This window comes from Microtus ochrogaster, chromosome 1, assembly GCF_000317375.1.
Source record: "Microtus ochrogaster isolate Prairie Vole_2 chromosome 1, MicOch1.0, whole genome shotgun sequence".
Classification (NCBI taxonomy): Eukaryota; Metazoa; Chordata; class Mammalia; order Rodentia; family Cricetidae; genus Microtus; species Microtus ochrogaster.
The window spans coordinates 23,113,997-23,140,149 of record NC_022009.1 but is presented as its reverse complement, the minus strand read 5'-3'; the positions used below and the strand labels follow the sequence as shown (position 1 = coordinate 23,140,149).

General features: G+C 45.2%; 2 protein-coding genes across 3 annotated transcripts in view; one reads left to right on the top strand and one right to left on the bottom strand.

Moving 5' to 3' along the window:
• Positions 1-15,131, top strand: part of Nek9 (NIMA related kinase 9) — a 39,947-nt gene extending 24,816 nt beyond the window's left edge. For both annotated transcript variants that reach the window (XM_005343367.3, XM_026780141.1), the window contains 8 exons: positions 354-462; positions 1,528-1,689; positions 2,846-3,016; positions 3,806-3,865; positions 5,324-5,517; positions 8,243-8,404; positions 10,180-10,386; positions 11,642-15,131. In XM_005343367.3, the coding sequence (XP_005343424.1) occupies positions 354-462; positions 1,528-1,689; positions 2,846-3,016; positions 3,806-3,865; positions 5,324-5,517; positions 8,243-8,404; positions 10,180-10,386; positions 11,642-11,764 (1,188 nt within the window). In that variant the 3' untranslated portion in view covers positions 11,765-15,131. The remainder of the gene's footprint in view (positions 1-353; positions 463-1,527; positions 1,690-2,845; positions 3,017-3,805; positions 3,866-5,323; positions 5,518-8,242; positions 8,405-10,179; positions 10,387-11,641) is intronic.
• A 1,550-nt stretch (positions 15,132-16,681) lies between these two features.
• Zc2hc1c (zinc finger C2HC-type containing 1C) lies at positions 16,682-26,048 on the bottom strand. Its single transcript, XM_005343366.2, has 3 exons — positions 25,998-26,048; positions 23,891-25,217; positions 16,682-17,504 (listed from the first exon to the last, which is right to left on the bottom strand). The coding sequence occupies exons 2-3, from the start codon at positions 25,196-25,198 to the stop codon at positions 17,241-17,243; spliced, it is 1,572 nt and encodes a 523-aa protein (XP_005343423.1). The 5' UTR covers positions 25,199-25,217; positions 25,998-26,048; the 3' UTR covers positions 16,682-17,240.
• Positions 26,049-26,153: the final 105 nt, after the last annotated feature.

Sequence of the window (26,153 nt, the reverse complement as noted above, 5' to 3'; positions counted from 1 at the left end):
GTAAGCTGAAGAGCATATTTACCCTGCCCTTCCTTGTTAAAAAGGCAGAGCGTGCAAGCAACACAGATTCAATTATTCCATCCTTAGACCATAATCTCCTGAGATGAAGAGTTCTTGTGTTGCATGCTTTAATTCAGAATGTGGGTTTTATACTCAGAAATCCCTGCTTCTTATATCAAATTCTGATTCTGTACTGAGCTTATTTCTTATGTCCTGTTGAAGATAGGAAGCTATGTGGCACCCTGTCTTAGCAGGATTTGTTTGAAAGCCTTTTCCATCCTCAGCCTGCCCCACCACCACCATCACCATTGTTCGCTTTATGAGTCTGTTGCTCTGTGTTTTACTTGTCTCAGGCATACCATGAAGTGCCCTACACAACCTCCTTTACCTTGGCCAAACAGTTGTCCTTTTACAAAATTCGTACCATTGCCCCAGGCAAGACTCACACAGCTGCTATTGATGGTAAGTTGTTCAGCTGTATCATATGCCTTCAAAGCTCAGGTTCTTTTGTGCTATGAAATATTAGCTTTCTTAATAATCCTCTTAATGCATCCTCTGACTTCTCCCTAGTATTCAGTATTATGTTATTAACAAATTAGGCATTTAAGCACAGATTTTTAAAAAATGATTTCAATAAATACAAAATGAATGTGCACTTTAATAAGAACACCATACTTCCAGCTGGAGAGATGGCTCAGTGAAGTGGTTAATAGTGCTTACTTGCTGGTCTTCCAGAGGACCCAAGTTCCATGTCCAGCACCCAGTTTGGATTGCTCAAAAGTGACTATAACTTCAGCTTCAAGGGATCTGATACCCTCTTCTTACCTCTAAGGACACACCTACATGTGACATATACACAGACAGATATATATATATATATATATATATATATATATACACACACACACACACACACACACACACACACACACACACATATATATGTATATATATTCAATAATTAAATTATTATTTGTTTGTTTTCTGAGGCAGGGTTTCTCAGTGTAGCCGGGGCTGACTTGGAACTTGATCTGTAGACCAGGCTGGCCTTAATCTTGGAGATCCTCCTGCCTCTGTCTCCTGAGTGCTGGGATTAAAGGCATACACCACCATGCCCAGCTATAAATACTCTTAAAAGTATTCTAAATTAAGGGTAGTACCCTTTCTCTGAATTAAGGTAGCTACCCACACCTCAGTTTGGTCCCAGGAACCTACAGGGTAAAGAGTTTTGTTCCCTGAAAGTTGTCTTCTGACCTCAGTTATGGCATGTTCATCCACCTATGCATGCACAATAAATAAATTGCTTTATTTGGGGGGGGGTGTTTTGGTTTTAATATTGTTTGAAATATTGGAAAAATGCTATGGTCAGTTAGAGGTTCTGATTGATCACACTGCTTATATACTCTACCTCAAGATCATCTGAGTAGCTTCATATTTCTGTCTTCTAGTGCATGGAGCCGCATTGCTGTATCTTCTCTGTTTCAAGGTTCATTTGTGATTGGCTGTTTATTTTTGCTTCTCCCTCAGAACGAGGCCGGTTGCTGACTTTTGGCTGTAATAAGTGTGGGCAGCTTGGTGTTGGGAATTACAAGAAGCGCCTGGGAATCAACCTGTTAGGGGGACCCCTTGGTGGAAAGCAAGTAATCAGGGTCTCCTGTGGCGATGAGTTCACCATTGCTGCCACTGATGGTGAGTCTGTCTATGCTTTGTTCCTGCTTCCCAGACAGGTAGCTGGTTTAATTCTGATTAGGAAACAAGGTTTTGTCTAACTGGCATATGTCCAATGTAGCAAATTTTTTACAGGCCAGATTTCTAGATAATGGCAGGTTAATATCCTAAGTTCACCTGGTTTTTTTTAATTTGGACATTTTTGGTAAAGTATCTCCAGAACCATTGAGTACTTTTGTCTGTCTTGTCCAGTACGATGTTGGTCCTGATCAGCATTGGCTGGGTATGTGGGAAGAAGCACATAGGCCATCTTCCTATAGCACATAGGTGCTGTGCTAGAGATGTTCACCTCTTCTCTGTGAACCCATTCCTTTACACTCCGCTCTGTTCCTCTGCAGACTTCTTAGTCAGCGCCATCCTGAGCTCTCCATGCTGTGTTCCGAATATACCCAACAACTTCTTGCTATATCCGTACTTCAACTGGTCTTTGCTTCCACCTTTTTCTTTTGCGGTTGGTTCTTATTATAACCTCAGAGGTCCTCTTAAATACCTCCTGCTCTTACGGCTTGGTACATCAGTCAGGCTTGCACAGCCCCTATGACCAGGACCTCTTCTACCACTGTCCCTCTGTCTTACTTTGCTCCTGAGAACCGCCTCCTTCTCTGCTTGTGCAACCTTGCTCTTGCTCTTAAGTCTGCCTGGAAACTCACTCAGTTCAACTAGTTCTCTGCTCAGTGTCAAAGAGTACGCCTCTGAGCACTTTCTCTCAAATAGTGAAATGCCATCCCACGTTACTCACATCCTTCGTGTTGCACAGCACCCGACTTGCCATTGTCTGAAACAGGAGAGAGCTGTTCCCTCGGTGTTGTTATTCTTCCCACTGAAGTCACTGGAGCAAGGACTTGGCTTTATGTCCTGCCTCAGACAGCTTGAGCAACATTTGCTGTGAAGTAGATTCTCTTACTTGTTGGAATGAAGGACAAGTGAATGAGTGAACGAATGAACAGCAGACATAGAGGCAGTGGTCATTTTTACCAGGGTGGGATCAGGAAGAGTTTTAGGCTCTATAGAGAGAAATACTCAGTTTTTCTTTAATTTGGTATTTACTAGGACATCTTTCTAGTCCCAGACCTAGGCAAATAGTGTCCTATTAATCTGCCATTTAATTTTTTCCTAGATAATCACATTTTTGCCTGGGGAAATGGTGGCAACGGCCGCCTGGCAATGACTCCCACAGAGAGACCACATGGCTCTGATATCTGTACCTCATGGCCTCGGCCTATTTTTGGATCACTGCATCATGTCCCAGACCTTTCTTGCCGTGGCTGGCACACCATTCTTATTGTTGGTAAGAGTTTCATATATATGGAGTTGGGGTGATTTGGGCAGGACTGACATTGTTGGAAACAGAAGTATCCTAAAGCAGAGGCTGCTTTTTTAAGACATGTGCTGGATGGAGATGCCATACAAAGTGATAGGAACAGAACAGTTTTGTTTCCCAAGTTAGTCATCTGATATTTCTTCTCTATTGGACTGTTTTGTGTCAGGGTCATGTAGCTCAGGGTAGCCTCAAACTCAGTACTTAGTAGCCAAAAATTACCATGAGTTCCTGATCCTTCTGCCTTTTTTTTTCTTTGTAGCCTTAAAGCCTGTCCTGAAACTCTGGATCTCACTCTGTAGACCAGGCTGGCCTCCAACTCACAGAGATTCATTTGCCTCTGCCTTCTGAGTACTGAGATTAAAAGCATGTGCCACCACCACCTAGCTCATTAATTCTTTTAAAAGAAAATTTCCATGCTTTTTTGCAGAAACATTACTTTGAACTCCATGATAAAAACCTTGGCTTTTATAAATCTTAGTGCTGCTCCATCCTTGACCAGTTTTGGGTAGGATTTAGGAATTGTTACTTTGTAAAGCTTCCATGGCACTTCCAGCAGAGGTAGAAAACTCCCACCCCAGTACTGTGTGTATAGTAGCTCAGTAAATGTTTCACTTCTGAGACTAACTTGTAAATAGTTAAGTACTAAGTTACTGCGAGTCAGTGATGCCAGTGACCACTTCCTCCCTGCTCTGTCTCCCTTCACTCTTCCTGCCAGTGTCTGTATACAGTGCTTACCTATTGCATATTTTTCCCCAGAGAAAGTATTGAATTCTAAGACCATCCGTTCTAACAGCAGCGGCCTGTCTATCGGAACCGGTAAGTGGGTTGGAGAGCTGTGATGAGGAGGGAAGGTTGTATTGTGGTGAGTGTTGCTGCTCTGACATGGTTATCAGGGTTATTGTGTCTTCCACGCCTGCATCAGCTGTGGAAGTGAATAAGAGGCTTGCTCCTCATTGTGATGTGAAACCTGTATCCTTACCATCGCTTGAGACTTTTACTTCCATGGCATTCCAGGTATTCTAGTCTTTAAAAATTTATAGCCCTTTGAAGGCAGAGGCAGGTGGATTTTCATGAGTTCGAGGTCAGAGTGGTATATATAGCAAGTTCCAGGACAGCCAGAGCTACATAGTAAGACCCTGTCTCCAAAAACCATACAAAATTTATGTTCAAAATAGGCCCTCAGAAAGAAAAGTCATTTTAACCTGAACTTAGGAAAGTCAGCCCAAGCCCTCTATTGGCTTCCCAGCTAGAGCTCTCTTCACGGTTCTCTAGTACCTGACCCTGAGCCAGGAAAGAAGTCATGTGTGCGCCGATGTTTCAGAATTTACCTTGTTATTTTGTGGAAACTTAAGAAGTGTTTGGCTCAGTGTTGAAGAACTTTTTACATAAGGCAAATGCTAGTGGAAGCTACTGCTAGTGAATTGCCTGCCAGACACGCACTAGGATGTAGAAAACAGACATGAATTATGGTGATCATAACATAAAAATACCTTCATGTAAGCCTGACATGGTGGCACATGCTTATAATCCTAACACTGGGAAGATGTAGCAGTAAGATCAGAAGTTCAAGGCCATCCTCAGCTACATGCCAAGTTTAAGGCCAGTCTTTATGTCTAGAGACTCTGTCTCAAGAATAAAAATTTATAAACTGGGCGGTGGTGGCTCATGCCTTTAATCCCAGCACTCAGGAGGCAGAGGCAGGCTGATCTCTGTGAATTTGAGGCCAGCCTGGTCTACAAAGCAAGTTTCAGGATAGCCAAGGCTACACATGGAAACCCTGTCTCCAAAAACAAAAGAAAACAAAATAATAAAAATTTGGACCCATAAGATGACTCATGGAGTAAAATCTCATGCTGCCATTCTGACAGCCTGAGGGCTGTGTGCACATGGTACACAGACATATATGCAGGCAAAAACACTCATACACATAAAATAAATCTTTTTTGGTTTGTTTGTTTGTTTGTTTGTTTTGTTTTGTTTTTCCTGGAACTAGCTCTTGTAGACCAGGCTGGCCTCGAACTCACAGGGATCCGCCTGCCTTGCCTCCTGAGTGCGCCATCACTGACCAGCTTTTAAATTTTTGTTTGTTTGTTTGTTTATTTTTTAAATATTTTAAAAATCTTTTTTTACAACAATTTTTAACAGTTTAGTGTCAGATATTTGTCTGAACACTCCACTTCGTGCAGCTCTAGGAACTTAGAGGATTGGTGGGTTGGTCAGATGATCAGTCTCTGCAGCATGGAAAGCTCTCTCCTTTTGTACCACTTCTACCAGCGGTTCAGAGCTCCAGCCCAGGCGGTGGTGGTGAAGAGGAAGACAGCCGGCGGGAATCTGAAACTCCAGATCCAAGTGGAGGCTTCCGAGGAACAATGGAAGCAGACCGTGGAATGGAAGGATTCATCAGTCCCCCGGACGCCGTGGGCAACAGTTGTGGGGCTAGCAGCTCCTGTCCTGGCTGGCTTCGGAAGGTAACAAATACTTCAGAGGATGAATCTGTAGCAGGAGTCAGTAAGGGTTGCGTGGGTCTCCGTTTCTTGTGTCTGCTAATTTAGACAGGAGACGAGGCTTCAGGCTCCCACCTGGAAGAAGGCACTGCAAAACTAATCCTGTTTTTTGTTTTGTTTTATTTTGTTTTTCTTTTTAAGAAAGGGTCTCAGTTTGTGGCCCCAGGCTGGCCTGGAACTCACAGAGGTCCACCTATCTCTGCTTCCCAAGTGCTGGGATTAAAGGTGTGTTCCACCAGTGGGCCCAGCTTCTTTATGCCTGTATTATTAAAGTGAATGTAATAAATTCCTGTAACTTAACTTTTTTATCTTTGTAACCCATCTCAAAGATATTTTTTATTTTATTCTTTGAAAATTTTGTACATTCTATTTTGGTTATATTTAATTCAGTCTTCTCCCCCAACTCTTCCCAGATCCAGTCCCCCTTACTATAAACCCAACTTTGTCCCCTCATCTTTTTCCTAAGCCCATCAGGTATAGTGTGTGCTGCCCATATACTCTTGGAGTGTTGTTAACCTGCAGGAGCTACCCTTCAGGAATTCTGACTCTTCTCTCCCAGCAGCTAGCAGTTGTGGAAGGTCTTTCACTAGAAACAGGACTTCATTCCCGCCTTCTCTTCATGCTGGGGCTGGGGCTGGGGCTGGGGCTGGGGCTGGCTTGTGCTTGCACAGCTGTCACAGCTGCTGTGAGCTTCTGTGTGCAGCCGCCCTGCTGTGTCCAGGGAGTCCTCACAGCCTGTGGCTCTTACAGTCCTTGTCCCTCTTCTTCTGCTGAGCCCTGACCTGGGAGGAGAGGGTATGGTAGAGATGTCTCATGCTCTACACAGGACCAGTTGTGTGGGTCTCTGTGTTAATCTATCTACTGCCAAAAGAAGCTTCTCTGATGAAGGTTGAGAGAGATGCTGGTCGGTGAATAGAAGAGTAAGTCATTAGGAGTCAGTTTAATACTATGTCCATTTAACAAAGTAGTAGTACTTAGTAGGTCCCCCTAGGGCCTATGAGCTATCTATGCCACGTTTTTGGTCCCAGTAACAGTGCCAGGTATGGCATTGAACTTGTGGTGTGGGCCTTAAATTCAGTCAGAAAGTTGTTGGTTACTCCAGTGATATCCATGCTGCTGAGCATGTCTTGCCGGGCCAGTTGTTAGTCACAGGTGGTTCCCTTTCCTCTGCTGGTGTACATAGTAACTTTCAGCAATTTGGAAAGCTCACTGGTAGGGATAAGACTTTCAGGGGAGTGCCAGCTTGGCTTCTCTATGTTCTAGGACTCAACTATGTGATGTCTTCAGCGGTAAAGCCTTTTTTAAATACAAGGACTCACTTGTATCCCCCCGGCTGTCCTAGAACTCACTATGTTGATGAGGCTAGCTTTGAGCTCACAGAATGACCTGCCTCTGCCTCCCAAGTGAGCAATGTGGTCTTACTCTTAAGTTCTAGAGGGTAACCAGGAACACTGTCCATAGCCTGTAATGTGGGGCTGTATGGACTCTCACTTGCCAACAACTCAGAAGAGGTAACCCATTTCTAGCACTGGACCTTTTGTTTGTTAGCCTGTGGTATCTAGTAGGGGCATCATTGCCCCATTCTAGAGTAACTCTATACAGGGAGGTATAACAAAAGTCATTAGGTAACTTACTATTGTATGTGCTTCCTAAGTATACACATAGATAAAACAAGTTTAAATGGTGTTGGAGTGTACCTGTGCAAAAATTACGCTCATGGATTATATACTGTTTGTAGAAGTGAACTATTGGGCAGTTGAAGTGCCTTACAATAGAAATACAGTTTATTAAAGATAAGATACAGACAGTAAACATGTAAACTATTGTCAGGCAGTGTTGGTGCACGCCTTTAATCCTAGCACTCAGGAGACAGAGGCAGGCAGATCTCTGTGAGTTTGAGGCCAGCCTGGTTTACAGAGCAAGTTCCAGGACAGGCTCCAAAACTACAGAGAAACTCTGTCTCAAAAAAACAAAAGAAAACTAATATTAAAAGATGGAATTTCTATCAATAAGGCCTTATTCTTTCAGAAAATAGATTGCACAAAAGCAGGTGGACGAGACTATCTAGTGACCACTGTACTGGTGGGGTTATTTCTCAGTGATGAAATTGAAATTGCTGACTTTTTGGTGTCCTTAACACACCTCTTGCTTTATTCCCCTTGCCTCAGTCACTAGTATGTGCAGCATGGCCAGCAAACATTTACAGTTTATGGATTTTTTTTTTCCTGACTGGCCTGGAACTCTCTATGTAGACTAGTCTGGCTCCAAACTCACAGCCTCTGCTGGTATTAAAGGCATGCACCACCACGCATGGTGGAATTTTTAGTTTTGTACGAAGGGGTGGTGTGTTGATCTTCCAGTAGGGCTTAGCTGGTCAGCTGAGGGTAGAGAGCAGAGGTAGCAGCACACCTCCAGCCTCAGCCTCCTGACCCACTAAACAGTGTGTGGAGAATTGTGTTGGGGAAATGAGTCAGCTACAACTGCTCTTGAACTTGAGTTTGAATTTTTATTACTGAAGAAAGGGTAGCAGTTTGTTTCCAGGTTAGACAATATATGTCGTTAGCCACCACTATTCTGTCCCACTAGAGGGCGCTGATGTCACAACAGAATGAAAGAAAAAGCTACAAGGGACTTGGGAGACTGTAGACTGCTGCAAACACACTGATGAGGTTCTTTCTTGCGGACCTAGGAGCTGGAAAACGCAGAGTTCATCCCCATGCCTGACAGCCCAACTCCCCTAAGTAGAGCATTTTCAGAGTCTGAGAAGGACACCCTGCCCTATGAAGAGCTACAAGGACTCAAAGTCGCATCTGAAGTTCCTCCAGAACACCAGCCCCCAATAGGAGCCTGGGTAACTGAGTTTTCTGTCTTTAACCTCAACTAGGTAGATGGTGATTGTGAGTTCTGCCTTCACCACGTCTTCTGGTTCATTGGGCCACACCACACTGTCTCTTTGGAAGTTCTAAGAGCCACTCTACCTGTTAGCACCAGAGGATTATCTCCCCTCTTCCTCAGAAGTACAAAACTGAACTGTACATTTCCAAATTAGTCTTTTGTTGTAACGGTTTCTTTGTTTCTTTGTGAAACAAATTCTGTAGCCCAGCCAAAGATGGAGGATGACCTTGAACTTCTCTGCTACTCCTACCTCCTAGATGATATTACAGGCGTGTGCCACACACCCAGTTAGGCAGTACCGAATATGCTACCAGGGCTTGTGCATGCTAAGCAAGTACTCCACGAACAGCCACAATCCTAGCCCCCAGACTCAGTTCTCATGGCACCATGAGAGCGAGTTGTGCCAAATATTAGAAGTAATGCCAGGGCCTGGCATGGTGGCGCACACCTTTAATCTCAGCTTTCGGGAGGCAGAGGCAGATAGAGCTCTGTGAGTTTGAGGCCAGCCTGGTCTACAGAGTGAGTTTTAGGACAGCCATAGGTTTTATAGAGAAACCCTGTCTTAAAAAAAAAGGAAGAAAGAAATAATGCCTGTAGTGTACTGAAGGAGCAGCGCATATACATCCAGCCTGTGTAGAATGCATTGTGGTAACTCAGCAGCTCTAAAGCGGGGCTGTCAGGCTTGAGAAGCCACATAGTTATCACTTGACTTTGTGAGTTGGATAGTGTGATTGGTGTGTGTGTGTAGTTTATAGCACAAATGCAATCACAGGTACAGGGTGAGTATCTTTTATCCAAGTGCTTGGGACCCAGAAGGTTTCTAAATCTCATATTTTGCTGGATTTTGGAATTTTTGCATATACATAATGAAATATCTTAGGCTATCTAGGACCCAAGGCTAAACATAAATTGCTTTTTTTTTTTTTTTTAGGAGACAGGGTGTGTAGCCCTGGCTGTCCTGGAACTCACTCTGTAAACCAGGCTGGCCTCAAACTCACAGAGATCTGCCTGCTTCTGCCTCTCTAGTGCTGGGATTAAAGGTGTGCACCACCAACTGTCCAGCTTGATTTTTTTTTTAATTGATTTGTTTGTTTGATTTTTTTTTTTTTTTTTGAGACAGGGTTTCTCTGCAGCCCTGGCTGTCCTGGAACTCACTCTGTAGACCAGACTGGCTTTAAACTCAGAGATCCACCTGCCTCCAAGTGCTGGGATTTTGACTCTGACCTACTAAAAAGTATATAAGGAAGAAAAATCAGGCTAGAATAGTAATTGAAAGCCTTCCCAGGAGAGAGGTGACAAACCTTTAAAACTTGAAGGTGGACTTTCCCCTTGCTGTGTGGGCTGTCTGTTTCCTTTAGCCAACTCTCCTCAGATCTCTTCTACAGTGTCACCAGCTACATTTTGTGAACCACATCCTGTGATCAGAACTTGTTCCAAATAAATTCATGCTTTTTTCCTCACCGCAGCATTTTTAAAAAGAGCATATAAAAACATAAAGATTTTTTGCAAACTCCTCCCAAATAGATGATTCTTACTGTAGACTAATGAGGCCTAAGCACCGAGAGTTCCCTTGTCCTATTAGTACCGAGTGCAGTTGAAATCCCGGCATTTCTGTTTCACTGGCTCCTGTTCTCGTGTGCATTTGTCTTGCTGTGTTGGTTGAAGTGAAAGCTGTTTGCATGGGACCATGGCAGATCCTCCTGCATTCTCTCTCTCTCTCCTTGTTCGCAGCCACCCCGACTGAATCCTGCAGGCCTGTGTGCTGGGAAAGCATTGGCCTCGCCCGCCTGTGCGTGCAGCGCTCTGCAGGCGGAGGTCGAGAGGCTGAAGGCTCTGGTGTTAAAGTGTCTGGATGAACAACAGAAGCTACAACAAGAAAACCTCCAGATTTTTACCCAGCTACAAAAGCTAAACAAGAGATTGGAAGGAGGCGAGCAGGTGAGAGCATTCTTGGAGAGTAATCGAATTTCTCAGTCTGCTTTGAAAGTTCACAAACTGTAAGGTACTGAGTCAACTTCGCCCTTTGTGATTCGCTGTCTCTTAATGATGTGACTCTTGGGCTTGATTCCAGGAGCCTTGGACCTACCTGGTTCAGATATCTGGATTTTATCATTTTTAACACCTAACTTAGTTTTCTATTACTAGTTGTTTGTTTTTTCTTTACTTTTATTATGAAAATGTCTAAATATTATAATGAATACCCCTATGCCTACCATATAGGTTCAGTAATTATTAAAATGTCATTCTATTTGGTGTTTATATGTATTAATAATTACTTTAACCATTTTGTTTGTGTATTATTTTGTGCAACAGTGGAGATTGAACCCAGTGTCTTGCACATACACAATAGGCAAATGACCTACCACTGAGCTATGTCCCTAGCCTTGCTGATTAAAGGAGATTCTAAAAATGATGTAGGACTGGGGAAATGGCTCAGCTAAGTAAAGTACTTGTCGCATAGACCTGACAATCTCCCAAGCAAGGGTTGTCCTCTTCCCTGCAGAGAGTGGCACGGGCACACTCATGCTCTTTTCTGAAAACTAAGTTAGAATTATGGCTTTATTGAGGTCAGGTTAAATAGTTGGGGAAAACGTTTCGCATTTTCCTGGTATGAGTGAGGAAGAATCCTTCCTTGGCTGTCTTATGTGAGTCTGGACTCAAAACTTTGTCAACAACCTGCTCTATGTAAGTTGTTTAGAAGATGGAGGGAAACAGTGTCTATGAAACACTTCAGAAGGTAATGTCCATTCCTGAGATAAGGTTGGCGTGGTAGCAGGCACAGGACTGATGGTGGTGATGGGGGGAGAGGGTTGTTTTTTGTTTTTGTTTTTTGAGACAGGATCTCACTATATAGCCCTGGCTGGTCTGAAACTCATTATATAGACCCAGGGTGACTTCAAACTCATGGAGACAGATCTTCCTGCTTCTGCTTCCTGAGTGCTGGGATTAGAGGTATGCACTACGACCCCCAGCCATTTTATTTTCATACTAATACCCCAACCCCATGGGCCTAGGCAAACCAGAAGTAGTTATGCTACCTGCGTAAATGTAAAGATGGAGACTGTTTCCAAGGCAGTGCCACCAGAGCCTTCCACAACTGGCAGCCACTCTTGAGCGTTGAAAACACATCCGGAAGTACTGTGGCCAGTGCTAACTCATTCACTGCTAACGTGAAACTGCTTTGTCTGGACAGGTGGGGTTGCATTCCAAAGGAACTCAGACAGCAAAGGAAGAAATGGAAGTGGATCCGAAGCCTGACTTAGATTCGGATTCCTGGTGCCTCCTTGGAACAGACTCTTGTCGACCCAGCCTCTAGTCTCCTGAACCCACATAGCCCTCAGGAAACTGGGACCCAAAGAACTTCACCGCACACTTACCGAGTGCAGAGAGCAGCTTTCCTGGCTTTGTTCACTTGCAGACACGGAGCGCAGGGCAGAGGGAGGCTCTAAAGCACTTTCCTTGTGCATTTGGAGAGTGGCATTGCCTTTTAGGTAGGATCTAGGAGTGATATTATTGTTTCGGAGAATGGAAGGGTCCTGTGGCCCTGGCTTTGTCATCAGTGACTGCCATAGCAACAGCAGCTCTGTACCTCATCTTTTGATCCCACCTTTGAAGAAGAGACATAGTACTCACCTTGTTTGCGCTGGTAGCACCTCATATCCCATTTATCATTTTCATCATAAATTGGAAGTTGCCTTCAGATTTTAACATCAGGCATCGCACTTCTGGGTGAAGGAAGGGAAAATGTAAAATCGGAGTGGGCTGTGGCCAGGCCTGGCCTGCCCAGGGTCCTCCCGAGAGTGGTAAAGTATCCATGTCTTCTCAGAAGCCTGGAGTCCAGGAAAATTTCTTGGCAGTCAGTCTAGAGCTTGTGTTCAGGAAGTTGTTGCTTCATGCAGCTGACTGCTTTATGGGGAAGCTTAGATTGCGTTCCCTGTGGAGGCTGCTTGAAACATCAGTGAGAAGCAGAGAAAGGGCAGGTCCCTCGTCACACAGCCAAACTTTCAGGCTACGGTTAGTACAAGGTGGGATTTCCCAGCTCTGAAGGACTCCTCCCAGAGAGGAGATGTCTAAGAGAATACACCAGTGGGTAATAGCTAGAGCTGTAAAGATCAGCAGGAGGGACGGTAACACTTCCCTCAGTGCCTTGTCTCAGTGGCACTAAAGTCTTCTGCCCTTGTGAAGGCTTCTTTGTACTTCTAGTGTCGTGACCGTTAGGGGTCTGACTGGGATAAGTAGCCCCAGGCACCCTCTTTCTATGTCTAGTCAGTATTTTTCCTCTTTGGTGTGTTTTGAAGACATATCATACCCAGTAAGTCAGTATCATCTTTCATACTTGAGTGGCCCAAAGCCAGCACCAAATCCTTGGGGTCCCAAAACTTGACAGGTAGAACCTGCCAAGTGAAAGGAAACTGGCTGCAAGCTCACTTCTGCTGTGTTCTTATTGAGAGGAGCAAGCTACCTTTTCCAAAAACAGGATTGTGTCCTAGAAGAGCCAACCTTCTAGGCAAGCATCTGATGGTTTCCCTTAAATGTGAGCCTTGTGCTTCCACCAAGTCTAATGAATTGCTTGTGTTTGGGGCCACAGCAGCTGCTTTGATAAGTACCACATCCTCTATGCTACATACAGCTAAACTAATATTGTTTCCTTTAACCAAAGCAAAAAAAGAAAAGTTTGCTATCTATTTTAATATTGCAGGAGGACCTACCTGTGCAGAAGAAATTTTTGCCATTTCCCTAAACCAGCGGTATAAAGGCTGGTGCTGGGAGAAAGCCCCATCTCTGGGGGATGGGCAACTCTGTCCGATGGGATCATTGATGTCCCATTGTTTTCTCAATTCTGAGAAGCCTAGTACAATAGTACTGATGTAATCACTGAAGCCTTTTCCCAGAATAAGGGAAGGCCCAATCCTGACATAAGGTCACAAGTTCTAGGGGTCTAGCCATTGGCTGTAATCCCTGTCAGAGAGTTTTGGTTCATCATGTCAATGCAACTTTGGTTTTCTTCAGGACTGGCTGGCCTTTCAAGGTCCTGTATCCTTACGCTTACCATCTCAGCAGGCCTGAGAGGCAGGGCTTAAGTCTTCATTCTGAGCATTGCTTTTGCTTGGGAACTGAGGGCCGTGGGCATGTCGCTGACTGTGGGGTGAGAGTGAGTGTTGAGGTGGGCAGGAGCCCTGGAGAGTCATTCTCTAGCAGAGCATGGCAGTGTTTTCTCTAGTGTGTTCCCATGGGAAGTCTAGGTTTGCCATTAATCCAGCTGAGAAGCTCAGTTCTGTGCCTTAGAGATAATTTGCACTTTTCAGAATTGTGCCTAGGACAGCCATGAGATTGTTTCCTCCACCAAACAGCTATGCAAGCAGAACAGTGAGACATGGCAGCCATGCACTGAGTTGAGCAAAATACAAGACAGCAGAAAAGTATTCAAATGGTTTCCTGTAGCTAAATCTTGGTGAATTGCCCTGCTTGTCCTCTATGCAGTGCTAGGTGTTTGGAGCTTTCCAGTAGCGTTGCTTTGAGTTACAGTATAGCCTGCGTTAATCCTCTGTGCCAACACTTTGCTGAAAAGCCAGCTTATTGTTAGCCAGATGCTAGAAAGGGTGAGGGTGGAGTGGTGTGGCATTTCTGTTTAAATAAACATTTAAACTCTCAGCTTCAGTAAACCTGTGCACCAACTCAGTCACTGGAGACAAAACACCCAAGGTTCTAGGCCATGGGAAAGCTCTGATTCTGTGAGTCTACTATAAATAAATAGTAGTAATGAAAAAATGGTCTTTTAACAGAAATAATGCGAGACATTACACAGAAACAACCTCGGCTGTTTTCCAATCTCATTCTTGCCAGAAAAATCATTTGTACTGCAATAGTTTTTTTTTTTTCCTAAGAAAGTTTGTAAAAATTCAGAAAGCCCAGAGGGGGAAAAGGAGACATTAAAAGAAGGGTCCTGGGCTAGCAGGGTAGCTCAGCAGGTCAAAGTGGCTTGCTGGGCAGGCCTGGTGACCTGAGTTCATCCTGCTGAATCACAGCACTGCCTCTGACCTCACACACTGGCGTGTGTGTGCCTGCAGTTGTACACACCATGTGTGCACAGTGATAAGAGGCATCAGGTTTCTTTTACGCACCTCCTTGGTCCTGATGAGAGACCATTCCAAGTGATCCTGCCAGTTTGTTGCTAAGACTTCCTCAAGACAGCTGAGTTGTATTTGGTATCCTTGGAATAACAGCTGCTCCTTTTCTTGGCTGAGCGCTGCACTGCAGTTTGAAGCAAAAGGCTCCTAACGCTCAAATTTCATTTGGTTTGTTATCTGTTCAGAAACATTCATGATAGGAAGAGCAGCCCAGAGGAAAACATATATTTTACAGAAAGTCCTTCACATGAGGTCCCCAGGCCTCAAAGGAAGTATCAGTCATAATAGCAGGAGGTGTGGTGGGCTGTAGTCAAGACTGAGATCCCTACAAGGCCAGAAGTCATTTATTGTCCAGTGATTAACTGCCGACATAAATGTGCTGATCACTAAACCTCACAGGTCATGGGCCTAGGGGAGGAAAATCTGTGTCACAGCTTTGCTTGCCAGTCTGTGTAGTCGTGAAGGGCAATCCAATGTTGACAAGCTTTGTGAACTAGGAAAGCTCAGCATGTCTGTACACACTTCTAAATAAAAAGAGCTACCTTGTGCGTTTCACCACGAGAATTTCCCATAGCTTTTTTAACTTTAAAATGTATGATGTTTATGACATGTGCTTAAAGTAACAACATACGGACTTGACAAGCAGCATCTATGTGACCTCTACTGAGGAAGAGACTCGAGGTTGTAAAACAGCTCTGACCTCCCCGGAGCAAGCTGAATTCAAAAGACTGGCAAAAGCTGAGGTCAACGGGAACACAAAGACAAGGGCTCTTGTTTTCTTTCTTTGGCAACTCAAGAATGAATAACTGCTTGTGTCTATAGTAAGACCCACACACAGTTGTTTCCCCTTGAGGGCTTTAAACTGTGACCCTAATAACATTGTGGGATCCCAAATCCATATGTCTAAGAGGCCCAGCAGATGAAGGAAGAGAATCTGGCTTTACTTGCTATCATTCCCAACTGAAGGAGTGGCAGATTGTGAACCCCTTCCAGTGTGTCCTGTGTAGGTTACGGCCCCGTGTTTCTACAGCCTCCAGTGTGTTAAGACATGCTCCTATACCAAGTTTTTAAAAGTTATATTTTTTGAATGCTTCATGACAAAGGATCTGGGGCAGGGCAAGGTGATGCACGCCTTTAATCCCTGCACTCGGGAGGCAGAGGCAGGCAGATCTCCATGAGTCCTCCATGTAGCCTGGTCTACAGAGCTAGTTCCAGGACAGCTAGGGCTACACAGAGAAACCTTGCCTCGAAAAAACAAAAAACATATGAACAATAAAGCATCTGGGGTGGGGTGGGGTGGGGGCTGGAGAGATGGTTCTGAGGTTAAGAACCTTTAGTCCCAGCACTCAGGAGGCAGAAGTGGTGGATCTCTGTCAGTTCAAGGCCAGTCTGGTCTTTAGGGTAAGTTTCAGGATCACCAAGCTACACAAAAAACCCTGTGCCAAAACAAAGAAACAAAGAACCTGGGTTCCTAGCACATACATGGTGGCTCACAACCATCTGTAACTCCAGATCCAGGGGATCAACACTTCTGACTTCTGCAGGTACCGGTGTGCAGTCAAAACACTCATAAGATAATCTTTAAAAATTGTGAACATCCATGGGGATACAACATTGTGACTTCTTTAGCCACGGCTGCTTATCTGTTCCCTTTAACCTGATGTAAAGAACTGTGTACTCCTCAATAAACTTGCCAGGATTGGGGGCATGTCAGGCTAAAAATCCAGCATTTTTAAGAGCTTCAGCGCCCATCTTTCTAAGCTCCCCAAACCCCCTAGTTGAAGGTCTAACTTGAAGTGAGCAATGTTCTCACTGTTAAGAAGACCTGATCCCTTTCAGTGTTTAAAATAGAAGTCTGACTACGCTCTGATCACAGGGCCATGAAAATGAACATTGTCTATGCTTGCTTAGACTGGTTCTGCTGTCTCAAGGTACCCAGACAATATTGTTTGAAAGGGTCCTAGGGGCTTCTTTCTTTAACATATGAGATGCGTTTAAAAAGAAGTAAAATTGTTTTCTATTCATCCCTACCCTGTAAAGTGCAAAAAGATGTTTCATTATACAGCACACCATGGGGAAGGTTAAGGATACACTGGTCCCCTAATGTTACATACTTTTGTTGGCTAGCAGCCAGAACCATGGGCCATGGAGGCCAAGGATAGATTTCCATCAATAATTCCTGACAGCACAAACTTCTATCTTTTATAAGAGTTACCATCTGTATGGCAATGACCCTCTGACCTCACTCCTCTTTATTATCCCTACTTTGAAAAGCAAGAAGGGCTAACAGAAACCCTGGACACGTGCCATGGTCAGAAAGCACAACTGAATACAGGCACTTCACAAACCACGGTCGGGCTCAGGAGAAGAGCGCTTTAATGCGGCCTCACTACCCAGCGTCCTCTCTCTCACACACACCCGCCCCAGTCCTTCAGGCAAGAACATAAACACACAGCCAGGGTTATGATCCAGTGAGAAGCTGAGCTTCCACCCGCCTCCTGCCAGGCAGCGGGCTCTCCTCCGGAGTGGTTTGGCTCAGCAGGTGGAGCCTGAGTTCTGCAAAGGTTCCGCTTCTCCCTGCTTTCTGCCACTCATGCTCTGGTTTACCGCTGAAGGGAAGCTCAGCCTCCTCAACTAAGTAAGGCGGGTTCTGCCATTGTCTGCTCAGCTGTCGTGCCTCCTCGGGGGTGGAGGGCGGTTCTTGTTGGTCTTACACTTGGGTATGTGTCGTTCAGCCACCTTGGGAGCAAAGTGGCGGCTGCAGTGGGGACACTGGACATAGTCTGGGTTTTCCGCAGGCAGGATGGGGGGCAAGTCTGAGGGATTCCCACCTCTGGCGATGACCTGCTGGACCTGCCGAGCATGACGGAGGGTGCGGATAAAAGACTCGTGCTTCTGTCTCCAGGTGCTCTTCCGGGGAGGCTCAGTCTGTAACAGGAAAAGGACAGTGAGCCTCCAGCTGAGACTGAGCCTCCAGCTGCCTTGGATCTCTCCTCTCTCGGGCTCCCTGACAGCAATAAGGGTGTGAAAAGGTCCTCAAATCAAAGAACACAAAGGAGGAAGAGTGATGACTGACCTGCCAGCACTGAGGCCCAGCCCAAGAGCCTCCAAGGAGTGGAGTGGTCCTACCTGCAGGCCAGGCATCTTTCTGCCAGGTCCCCTGAGGGAGCTGGCTCAGGTAGAAAGTAGGAAGGTGTGGGGAAGAAAACAAGCTGAGTTTAGAACTCCTCTCCTACCCTGTGTACCCATGTGCCTAGCACCCCTGCTATCCTCCCAGGAGAAGAGAGACTTGTTCTCTGGAAAAACTGAATTAGATAGGTTTTAAAGATTTATTTGCTTGTTTTTTTTTTTATTTTATTTGCATTGGTGTTTTGCCTGCATGAGAGCATTAGATCCCCTGGAACTGGAGTTATAGACAGTTGTGAGTTGTCATGTCAGTAATGGGACTTGAACCTGGGTCCTTTGGAAGAGCAATTGGTGTTCTTAACCACTGAGCCATCTTTCCAGCTCCTTAAAGATTTTTTTAAAATCTTCGATTTGTGTCTTTCTTTGTGTGTGTACCATATGTGTATAAATGCCCATGAATGAAGGTCTGGAGAGGGTGTTAGATCTCTTGGAGTTACAGGTAGTTGTGAGCCACCACCAGACGTGGGGGTTGGAAATTGAACTCAGGTCCTCTGGAAAAGCAGTAAGCATCGTTAACTGCTGAGACAGCTCTCCAACTCCTAGATAGGTTTCAGTGCAGAAAATCCAGCCAGGATAAGGAACAGGGTTCCTTTCAGCGCTGGTGGTGGGGAAGCCTAAGTAAGAGCACCCAGCAGCCACGGAACTGTCAAACTGCTTTAAGAGCAGCTCCCAGAGCACCAGTAACTAGCATCCTCTTGGGAGGACAGTAGTTCTTCGGATCCACCCAGTAGCCAGAAATGAACCTCCCAACACTGGCTTTGGGGGTCACCATTACAGGGCTCACTGATAACTATGAAGTCCTTTAGTGAATAAATCCACTAAGCTTAAATGAACAGCAGGGTGTGCACACTTTTAATCCCAGCACTCAGGAGGCAGAGACAGGAGGATCTCTGTGAACTCAAAGTCACCAGTACCAAATGATGAGACGCTGTCTCAAATGAAAATCAAAAACAAAACCACCAAATGAACAGGCAAGGATTGTGAGATCCTTGATGAGCGTTTAACTAAAGAGAAAAGGTCCGCAAAGCACAAGAACAAAAACTCGGGAAACTGAAACACACACACAGAAATATCTACACAGGAAAATATGGTATCAATGAAGTATTAAAAGATATTGTGTCCAGAGTATAGAGATAGCTCAGCAGTTAACAGCACTGACTGTTCTTGCAGAGGACCCAGGTTTGATTCCCAGGTCCCACGTGAATCCCATGCCTTCTTTGGCCTCCTTTGACAGTGCATACACATGGTGCAGCCATATGCACAAGCAAAACACCCATATATATAAAACAAAATAAATATTTTTTTAAGATTTATTTATTTATTATGCACACAGTGTTCAGCCTCCATGAATGCCTGCACGCCAGTAGAGGGCACCAGATCTTATTATAGGTGGTTGTGAGCCACCATGTGGTTGCTGGGAATTGAACTCAGGACCTCTGGAAGAGCAGTCAGTGCTCTTAACCCCTGAGCCATCTCTCCAGCCCCAAAATAAATATTTTTAAAAGAAAGATTTTGTCCATAAAAGGAGTGTATTATGAAAGATGAACAACCAGAAATAAAATAACAATAACTATAAATTAAAAGCCTGATAGTCAAAACTCAAATAGAAGCATGACAAAATAATAAAGAAAAACACTCAGAATGGAAAAAAGAGAAAGCAGATGGACAGTAGATATGATCTGAAAATCAGTTCAGAAAGTTTGACATGTGAGCAAACTTGTTCCAATAAGGACAGAAAGTACGAGAGGAAGTTGTTAAATAATATAATTAATACTTGTAGACTCAAAGATCACAAGTCTTGAAACTGAAATGACTTATCAAAGCTCTGAAGCAAACACTATAAAATCTTAAAATTTTAAAGAAAACCCTGTTGGCTTTGGAAAATGAAACAAAATAGGTTTCAGAAAATGAAGCAGGAATCAAAACATTAAGAGTTCTCAACAACAAACACTAGGCAATCAAAGCGACAAAGAAATACCATCTTTAAAGTTCTGTAATAAAGTGAGGGATCATGAAATGTCTCTTTTCTATTTTTATAGCTTTCATTAAATTTGTTTTTTGACAAAAAAACAGAGTTCTAATAAAGGGCCAGGCATGGAGGCAGAGGCAGGCTGATCTCTGAGCTTCAGGCCAGCTAGGGTTACAGAGTGAGGCAATGTCTCCAAAACGAAGTTCTGATATACCCAGCCAAATCATCAAATAGGAAGCGTTTATGTAGACATTTTCTTTAAGTCCATGAATAAGAATATACCATCTATGCATATCTCTTGGTAAATTTCAGCAAAACAATGAACAGGGAAAGAAGAAAAAGACAGGACCAACACAGGAGAAGCAGAGGGAAGTTCCAAAGCCAAAGAATGGCCAGATCAGATAGAGCAGGAGCAATTTCCAGAATGGGGTGGGGGCACCTCAAACTGATTTGTCGTAAAAAAGTATCTGGACACTTAGAAAAAGACAGTAACAAATTCCTAGCATCCAGAAGGTTAGTTAGGGAAGGTTTTAAGTACAGACTAATTGTAATTGTAAGTACAGACTGATTGAAGGAGATGGAAAGTTAGTAGTGATTAGCCCCAAGTCCACGTGGGCAGGAGCGGAATTTGCTCCAATATCAGTGAAGGAGATGGTATAACGGTCGTGTAAAGTCCCACTGTTTTAAATCAGAACCACGGCCAGCTAGAGTGGAAAGGGGAAATAGTGGAGAAGGCAAGGGGGAGAGGGATTGAGACAGAGCTTCGTCTGTGAGGACGAGCAGCCGTCAGAGGACACGGAGGGTTGGCAAATCAAGAAAATAAGTGTATTATTTAGAATCCTGGAAACACATGCCAGAAGACATATTACACAACGGAGACTCAAGAAGGAACCTGAAAAGGAAGAAGTAAGAGTGCATTATAGATCATTTAATACCACACGGTGTCTAAGATGTATATACTTAACTATTTAAAATAAAGGTGGGCCCAGCAAGATGTCGCAGTGGGTGAGGGCGCCTGTCATCAAACCCAAAGACCTGAGTTTAATCCCCAAAACCCACGTGGGGGAAAAAGAGAACCAACTCTCACATTCCTCTGATCTCAACAGGCATGCATGCACACTCACAAACACAAAATAAATATTAATTTTTTGTTTTGGCTTTTTGAGACATGATGGAGGAAGGTCATTGGTAATAAACAAACTGCCTTGGCCCATTTTGATAGGCCATCCCTTAGGTGGGTGGAGTAGGCAGAACAGCATGCTGGGAGGAAGAGGAAGTTAGCTCAGACTCTATAGCTCTGCTCTCTGGGGCAGACGCCTCAGATAGACGCCAGGCTCCTCTCTCCCAGGCAGCTCCGACCCAGGATGGACGTAGGCTAGAATCTTCCCGGTAAGACTGGTGCTACACAGTTTATTAGAGATGGGTTGATCAGGAGAATTAGCCAGTAAGGGCTAGAGCTAATGGGCCAAGCAGTGTTTAAAAGAATACAGTATCCGTGTAATTATTTCGGGGCATAAGCTAGCAGGCGGCTGGGGTGCTGGGGATGCAGCCCCACCACTCCTATTACTACAGAGACAAGGCTTCTCTGTCTGTGTAACCATCCTAGCTGTCCTGGAACTAGCTCTTGTAGACCAGCCTGGCCTCAAACTCACAGAGATCCACCTGCCTCTGCCTCCTGAGTGCTAGGAGTGATTAACCCCAAGTCCTGGCGTGCGCCACCACAGCCTGGCTGTAAATATTAATCTTTAAGAGAACGAAAAAGACAAATACCTCTTAGTAATAGGTAATAGGACAAAGCATGCTCTATCGGGTATGTCTTACTGAGACAAAAGACAAAGGGACTGGCATTAAAATATGGCCCCCAGGAACCTTAAAAGAATTCAGCCAGAATTCTAGGGGATACAGTAGCTGTATTTTCATTCTGTGTCCTACTGAGATGTTCCTTACCACATTAAGCACAAAGTCGTGTGTGGGTTCCTGCCTCACGTGCGGACAGCTAGTAGACACGGTGTGTGTCTGCTGGATGTCGTGTGAATAGGAAGTGACTTGGAAAAAGCCGAGCTGCAGAGTATGTGGGAAAAGCAGCAAGGAGCTGCAGCCACTTAGCTCAAAGATGGCGCAGAGCTCTGGAGTGAGACTTGAGGCACTCCCTGGGTAGCTCACAGTCTGCCGAAGTCCTTTCTGCCTTGTGTCCCTGTGCAGCTCATGACCTCAACCCAGTCTTCTCAGAGCTGGGCTGTGTGGTTTAGCTTTAGTGCTACCATATTTAGGAACTTAAGAAGCACAGGTTCTTTTCGATGATGGCCCCAACTAAGTTATGGTAGGCCATAGGGAATCCCCAGTGAATTACCAGGCCGACCAAGGAGGAAAGAATAGTAACTGGCCATCCTGTCATTATCTGTCTGCAAAATGCTGACTTCTTGTTGGAAGCTGGATTTTAGGAACATTATCTCTAAACATGCGGGAGACATTCTTGTGGCGATCTCTCAAATTGTACTGAGCAAAAACACTATAATTATTAAGTTATCTTCGAACATCCATCACACCAGTGGGTGTTTTTAAAGGCTCCAGCGAGAGGACATTTAAACTGGAAAGTCCTGAAAAGAGAGAACTGGGAACTGGATGCAGTGACCCACATCTCTAATCCCAGCACTTGGAAAGCAGACAGGTGAGTCTGAGGCCAGCCTGGTCTACATAGTGAGTTCTAGGCCAGCCTGCAAGGAGGGGGAGGGAGAAGTGGGAAGGGGAGAAGAGGGAGAGCCCATGCGGGCTCACATGCTTTGGGAAGAAATGAAACCAAAATATGTTCTGTTTTTTTCCCCATACTGTTACATGGGGGCCTTTGAGATCACCTAACATGGGTTTTTGTTTTGTTTTGTTTTTGGTTTGGTTTTTTGTTTTTGGTGTTTTTTGTTTTGTTTTTTGACAAGGTTTCTCTGTAGCTTTGGAGTCTGTCCTGGAACTAGCTTTTGTAGACTAGGCTGGCCTCAAACTCACAGAGACCCGCCTGCCACTGCCTCCCGAGTGCTGGGATTAAAGGTGCCACCACCGCCCAGCTCTAATGTGGGTTTTTCCCAACCCTGTTCATCTTATTCTTTTAATATTTTTTTAAACTCATGACCCCACAGAAATCACAGACTGAATATGATTTTCTACAATAAACACTCTGGAGAAGCTTATTTTACAGACCAAATGGCATACTCTCAAAGACTGGCTATGGGGCAATGGTCTCCAGGTGGGTCTAAATCAGCCCACAAAGTCCTGAGCCGTATCAGTTAGATGTCGTGAATCCCTCCCTAACGGTTCCCATTCTGGTTTTTCTAAAGTGAGGGATGTTTTGGAGAGCTAGCTAGAAAAGAAAAAGAAAAAGAGTCCTCAAACAAGTACTTTATCCCTGTGGTGTTAATACCCTAACTGGAGAGGTGGATCCAAACTTACATGTGTTTCTGGAATTTACTACGAATACATCAAAACTGAGCTCACTTTTAAAGAGTAGGTACAGCTGAGCACGGTGACAAATGAGAGAAAGCAAGGAATTCTCATAAGTCAGAAAAATGTCATGTTCGTTTTAACTCAAATTGCAAGTTTTTAAAATTTTGTTTTTATGAGTTATTTTTTCCCTGCAGCAAATATGAATTCGTTTTTACAATAATCAAAAGGACATTATATTTTAAAATCTAGATTTTGGAGTCAATTCTAGTAAGATTTAAATCTAATAAGATCAAGAGCAGGGACTATTGATCAGCAATAGACTGTTTATCTAGTATGTACAGGTCCCTGAGGCTAACACTAAAAGATAAAAAATCTACTTAAACTGTCCAAGCTTTGTGTGTGTGTGTGTGTGTGTGTGTGTGTGTGTGTTGAGGAGGTAGGTCTGATGTGTATGTGTTTAGATGTCTGAGCCTTGTGTGTGTGTGTGTGTGTGTGTATGTTTAGATGTCTGAGCCTTGAATTTTGAATGGATACAATGATAGACAATAAGATTCATACAGAATTGTGAGGCTTGTAGAGAAAGCTCTGATCACAGAGACTAGCAAAGGGAAGTTGTGATTCTCCCCTCCGCTCTACACTGTCCCGGTTCCCAACGGGAACTAGCGAGGACGCAGCAGTCCATTACACGCACCCCCATACAGAGTCAAACCTAGGAGGCTCTTATTACCTCGGCGGCGGTGGCTGGCCCCTTCCAGTTCAAGTACTGCTCTAGCTCTGTGCCCTTAGCCCGGGCCCTGGAGGAGTCGAACACTTTCCTCTTGGACCCTTGCATCCTCCCACAGACGGTGGAGTGTCTCTGCAGCCTGAGAGAAAGAAACGAGCGTCCACAGTGGCTGCACTTGCTCAGCTCTGGCTCTTCTGTGGAGGAACCGGACCCCAAGGAGCTTGGTGATGCCGACGGGCTTGATGCCTGCAATGCGCTGCCCAGCTCTTCTGAAGGTTTCAGGAATTCGTCTGCGGGAGGCCCTGAGTCTCGGACTTTGTTGTTGCTTGCCATCAGCCTCTCCCTTTTGAGCCTCTGGATTTCATAATCAGAGAACTGGAGTGGGCTACAGGTTTTCTGAGCCCATTCACAAGGTTGACCCTCTCCCCTATCTCTACTGAATTCCTCAGAACTGAACTCGGGAGATAAACTGGGTGTCTGTGTGGCGTTGCTGTTACGGTCCCTAACTCTCCCTGCAGATAGGGTCGTTCTTAGTAGCTCTCTGTCTTCATGCTCCTGGGCCCGTTTCTTTTCCTTCTGAATCCTTCGGAGACCCTCCTCTGTCTTCTTCAGCTTCTCTCTCAGGAGGCTCTCTTTTCTGCGGATTTCCATCTCTAGCGTCTCACCTGCCGCTTCTAGTCTTCGAATCTGTGTCCACTCGGTCCTATGGAGGTCCGCCATGACCTTCTCTGCCTGCACAGAGGCAAAAAGAGACGAATTCAACCAGCTTCTCAAGCCAAAGTTGCTGTCTGAAAGCTCGCTCGAGTTAGGGAGTCTTGGATAGGCATTCTGGTCCCCATCGGTGCCTACCTCACCTGTACTATGAGACTTCCGGTGGGCCATGGGTTTCAGTGGGTATGCCCGATCTACTCCAACTCGTTTCTTCCTAAAGGGAATGAAGTCTTGGTCATTTGCTTTGGGATACCGGGGTTGAGGGCTTGACAAGGAAAACGAGCCCTTTCCTTGGCCCTGGGGATTGCTTGCTGAGCTCTGCTGGCTGATCCTGGCACTCTGGGGACAGGAGTGCCTCCGGGCTTTTGTGCACATGTTCCCTTTGGGGTGAGTGGAGACACCCTCCTCCGGCTCAGGCTCTGTATTGTTCCAAAACTTCTGCTGGAAATTGTTCCTCAAGTGTCCCATCGAGGACCGCTGGGAAGAGTCACCTTGTTCATAAGGGTCCCTCTTAGCTGAGTGGAGCCCTGGCGCTTCTGTTTTATTATGTGGGAACATAACGCCCACAGGCAGATGTGGAGCCAACTGGAGACCAGCCATTCAGGGCCTGGACCAAAGCCTAGGGGAAGATTTAAAACAGATACATGGGAAGAATTAGTCTGAGCTTCACTCCCCACTGCTAGGCTGCTAGAGTAAACTGTTCCTACATTTGCCCTGCCCACATTCCCTTTAAACGTAGTGCGGAATCAGCCAGGACCTTCCTTCAGTAAGCATTTATTTAGTGAGTGACGATTATGTGCCAGACATTGTTAAGCCCCGAGGACCAAATCATGAACGGGACACAGGTGTTCTGCCGCTGGCTTTCCTCCACACCCGTGTCCGATCTGCCGTACACTATTGTGGAATGGGTGGAAAGAGCCTTAGATCAAAGGTCATCTGTGACCAAAACAAAACAAAAAACCAAAACAAAAACCAGGCAACCTGCTCTTACTAGCCCCGGTTCTTGTAAACTGCAGAGTCTGCTCCGAGCCCGGTCCCACATTTTTACAGGGTGAGAACAGTGGCCTGGCGACGGGGCCTGGCACCGAGCTCTCCCTGGGCTTTCCCCCTGCTAGGAACTACAAAGAGCACCGGGCGCCCCGGATTGAAGCAGGTGCTTGGCTGTCAAACCCTCATCCAAAGATGCTCTATGGCCCAAACCGCACCAGGTACCAGTGTATAGGAGCGCGGGGCGTGACTCCTCACCGCTCCAGTCAGCTTTAGATCCGGAACTTGAAAGTTCCCAGAGGGTCAAATGGTAACCCTCGCGGGGATTCGGCCTCTAGAGACAAACTCTCACTCTCTGGTCCCTTGGGAAGGTGGTGGTAACGATTCCGTGTCTCTCCTCCTTTTCGCATACCTGAGGCGCTTGGGGGCCACTCCTGCTGAGGGAAAAATCCCCAAGATCCACTTTTTCCACACCTGACTAAACCCAACTGCCGTTCGCGCAGGCGCTCTTGTCCACCTCTGTTATTCCCGTTGCCTGGAGACCAGAGCGCCGCCTCTGGTTGCGACC

Excerpts from the sequence above, each read along its gene's own strand:
- Zc2hc1c (XM_005343366.2), bottom strand. The coding sequence starts at position 25,198 with ATGGCTGGTCTCCAGTTGGCTCCACATCTGCCTGTGGGCGTTATGTTC. Across the intron at positions 17,505-23,890 it reads GGCCAGCCACCGCCGCCGAG|ACTGAGCCTCCCCGGAAGAG; the intron begins GTAATAAGAGCC and ends TTCCTGTTACAG.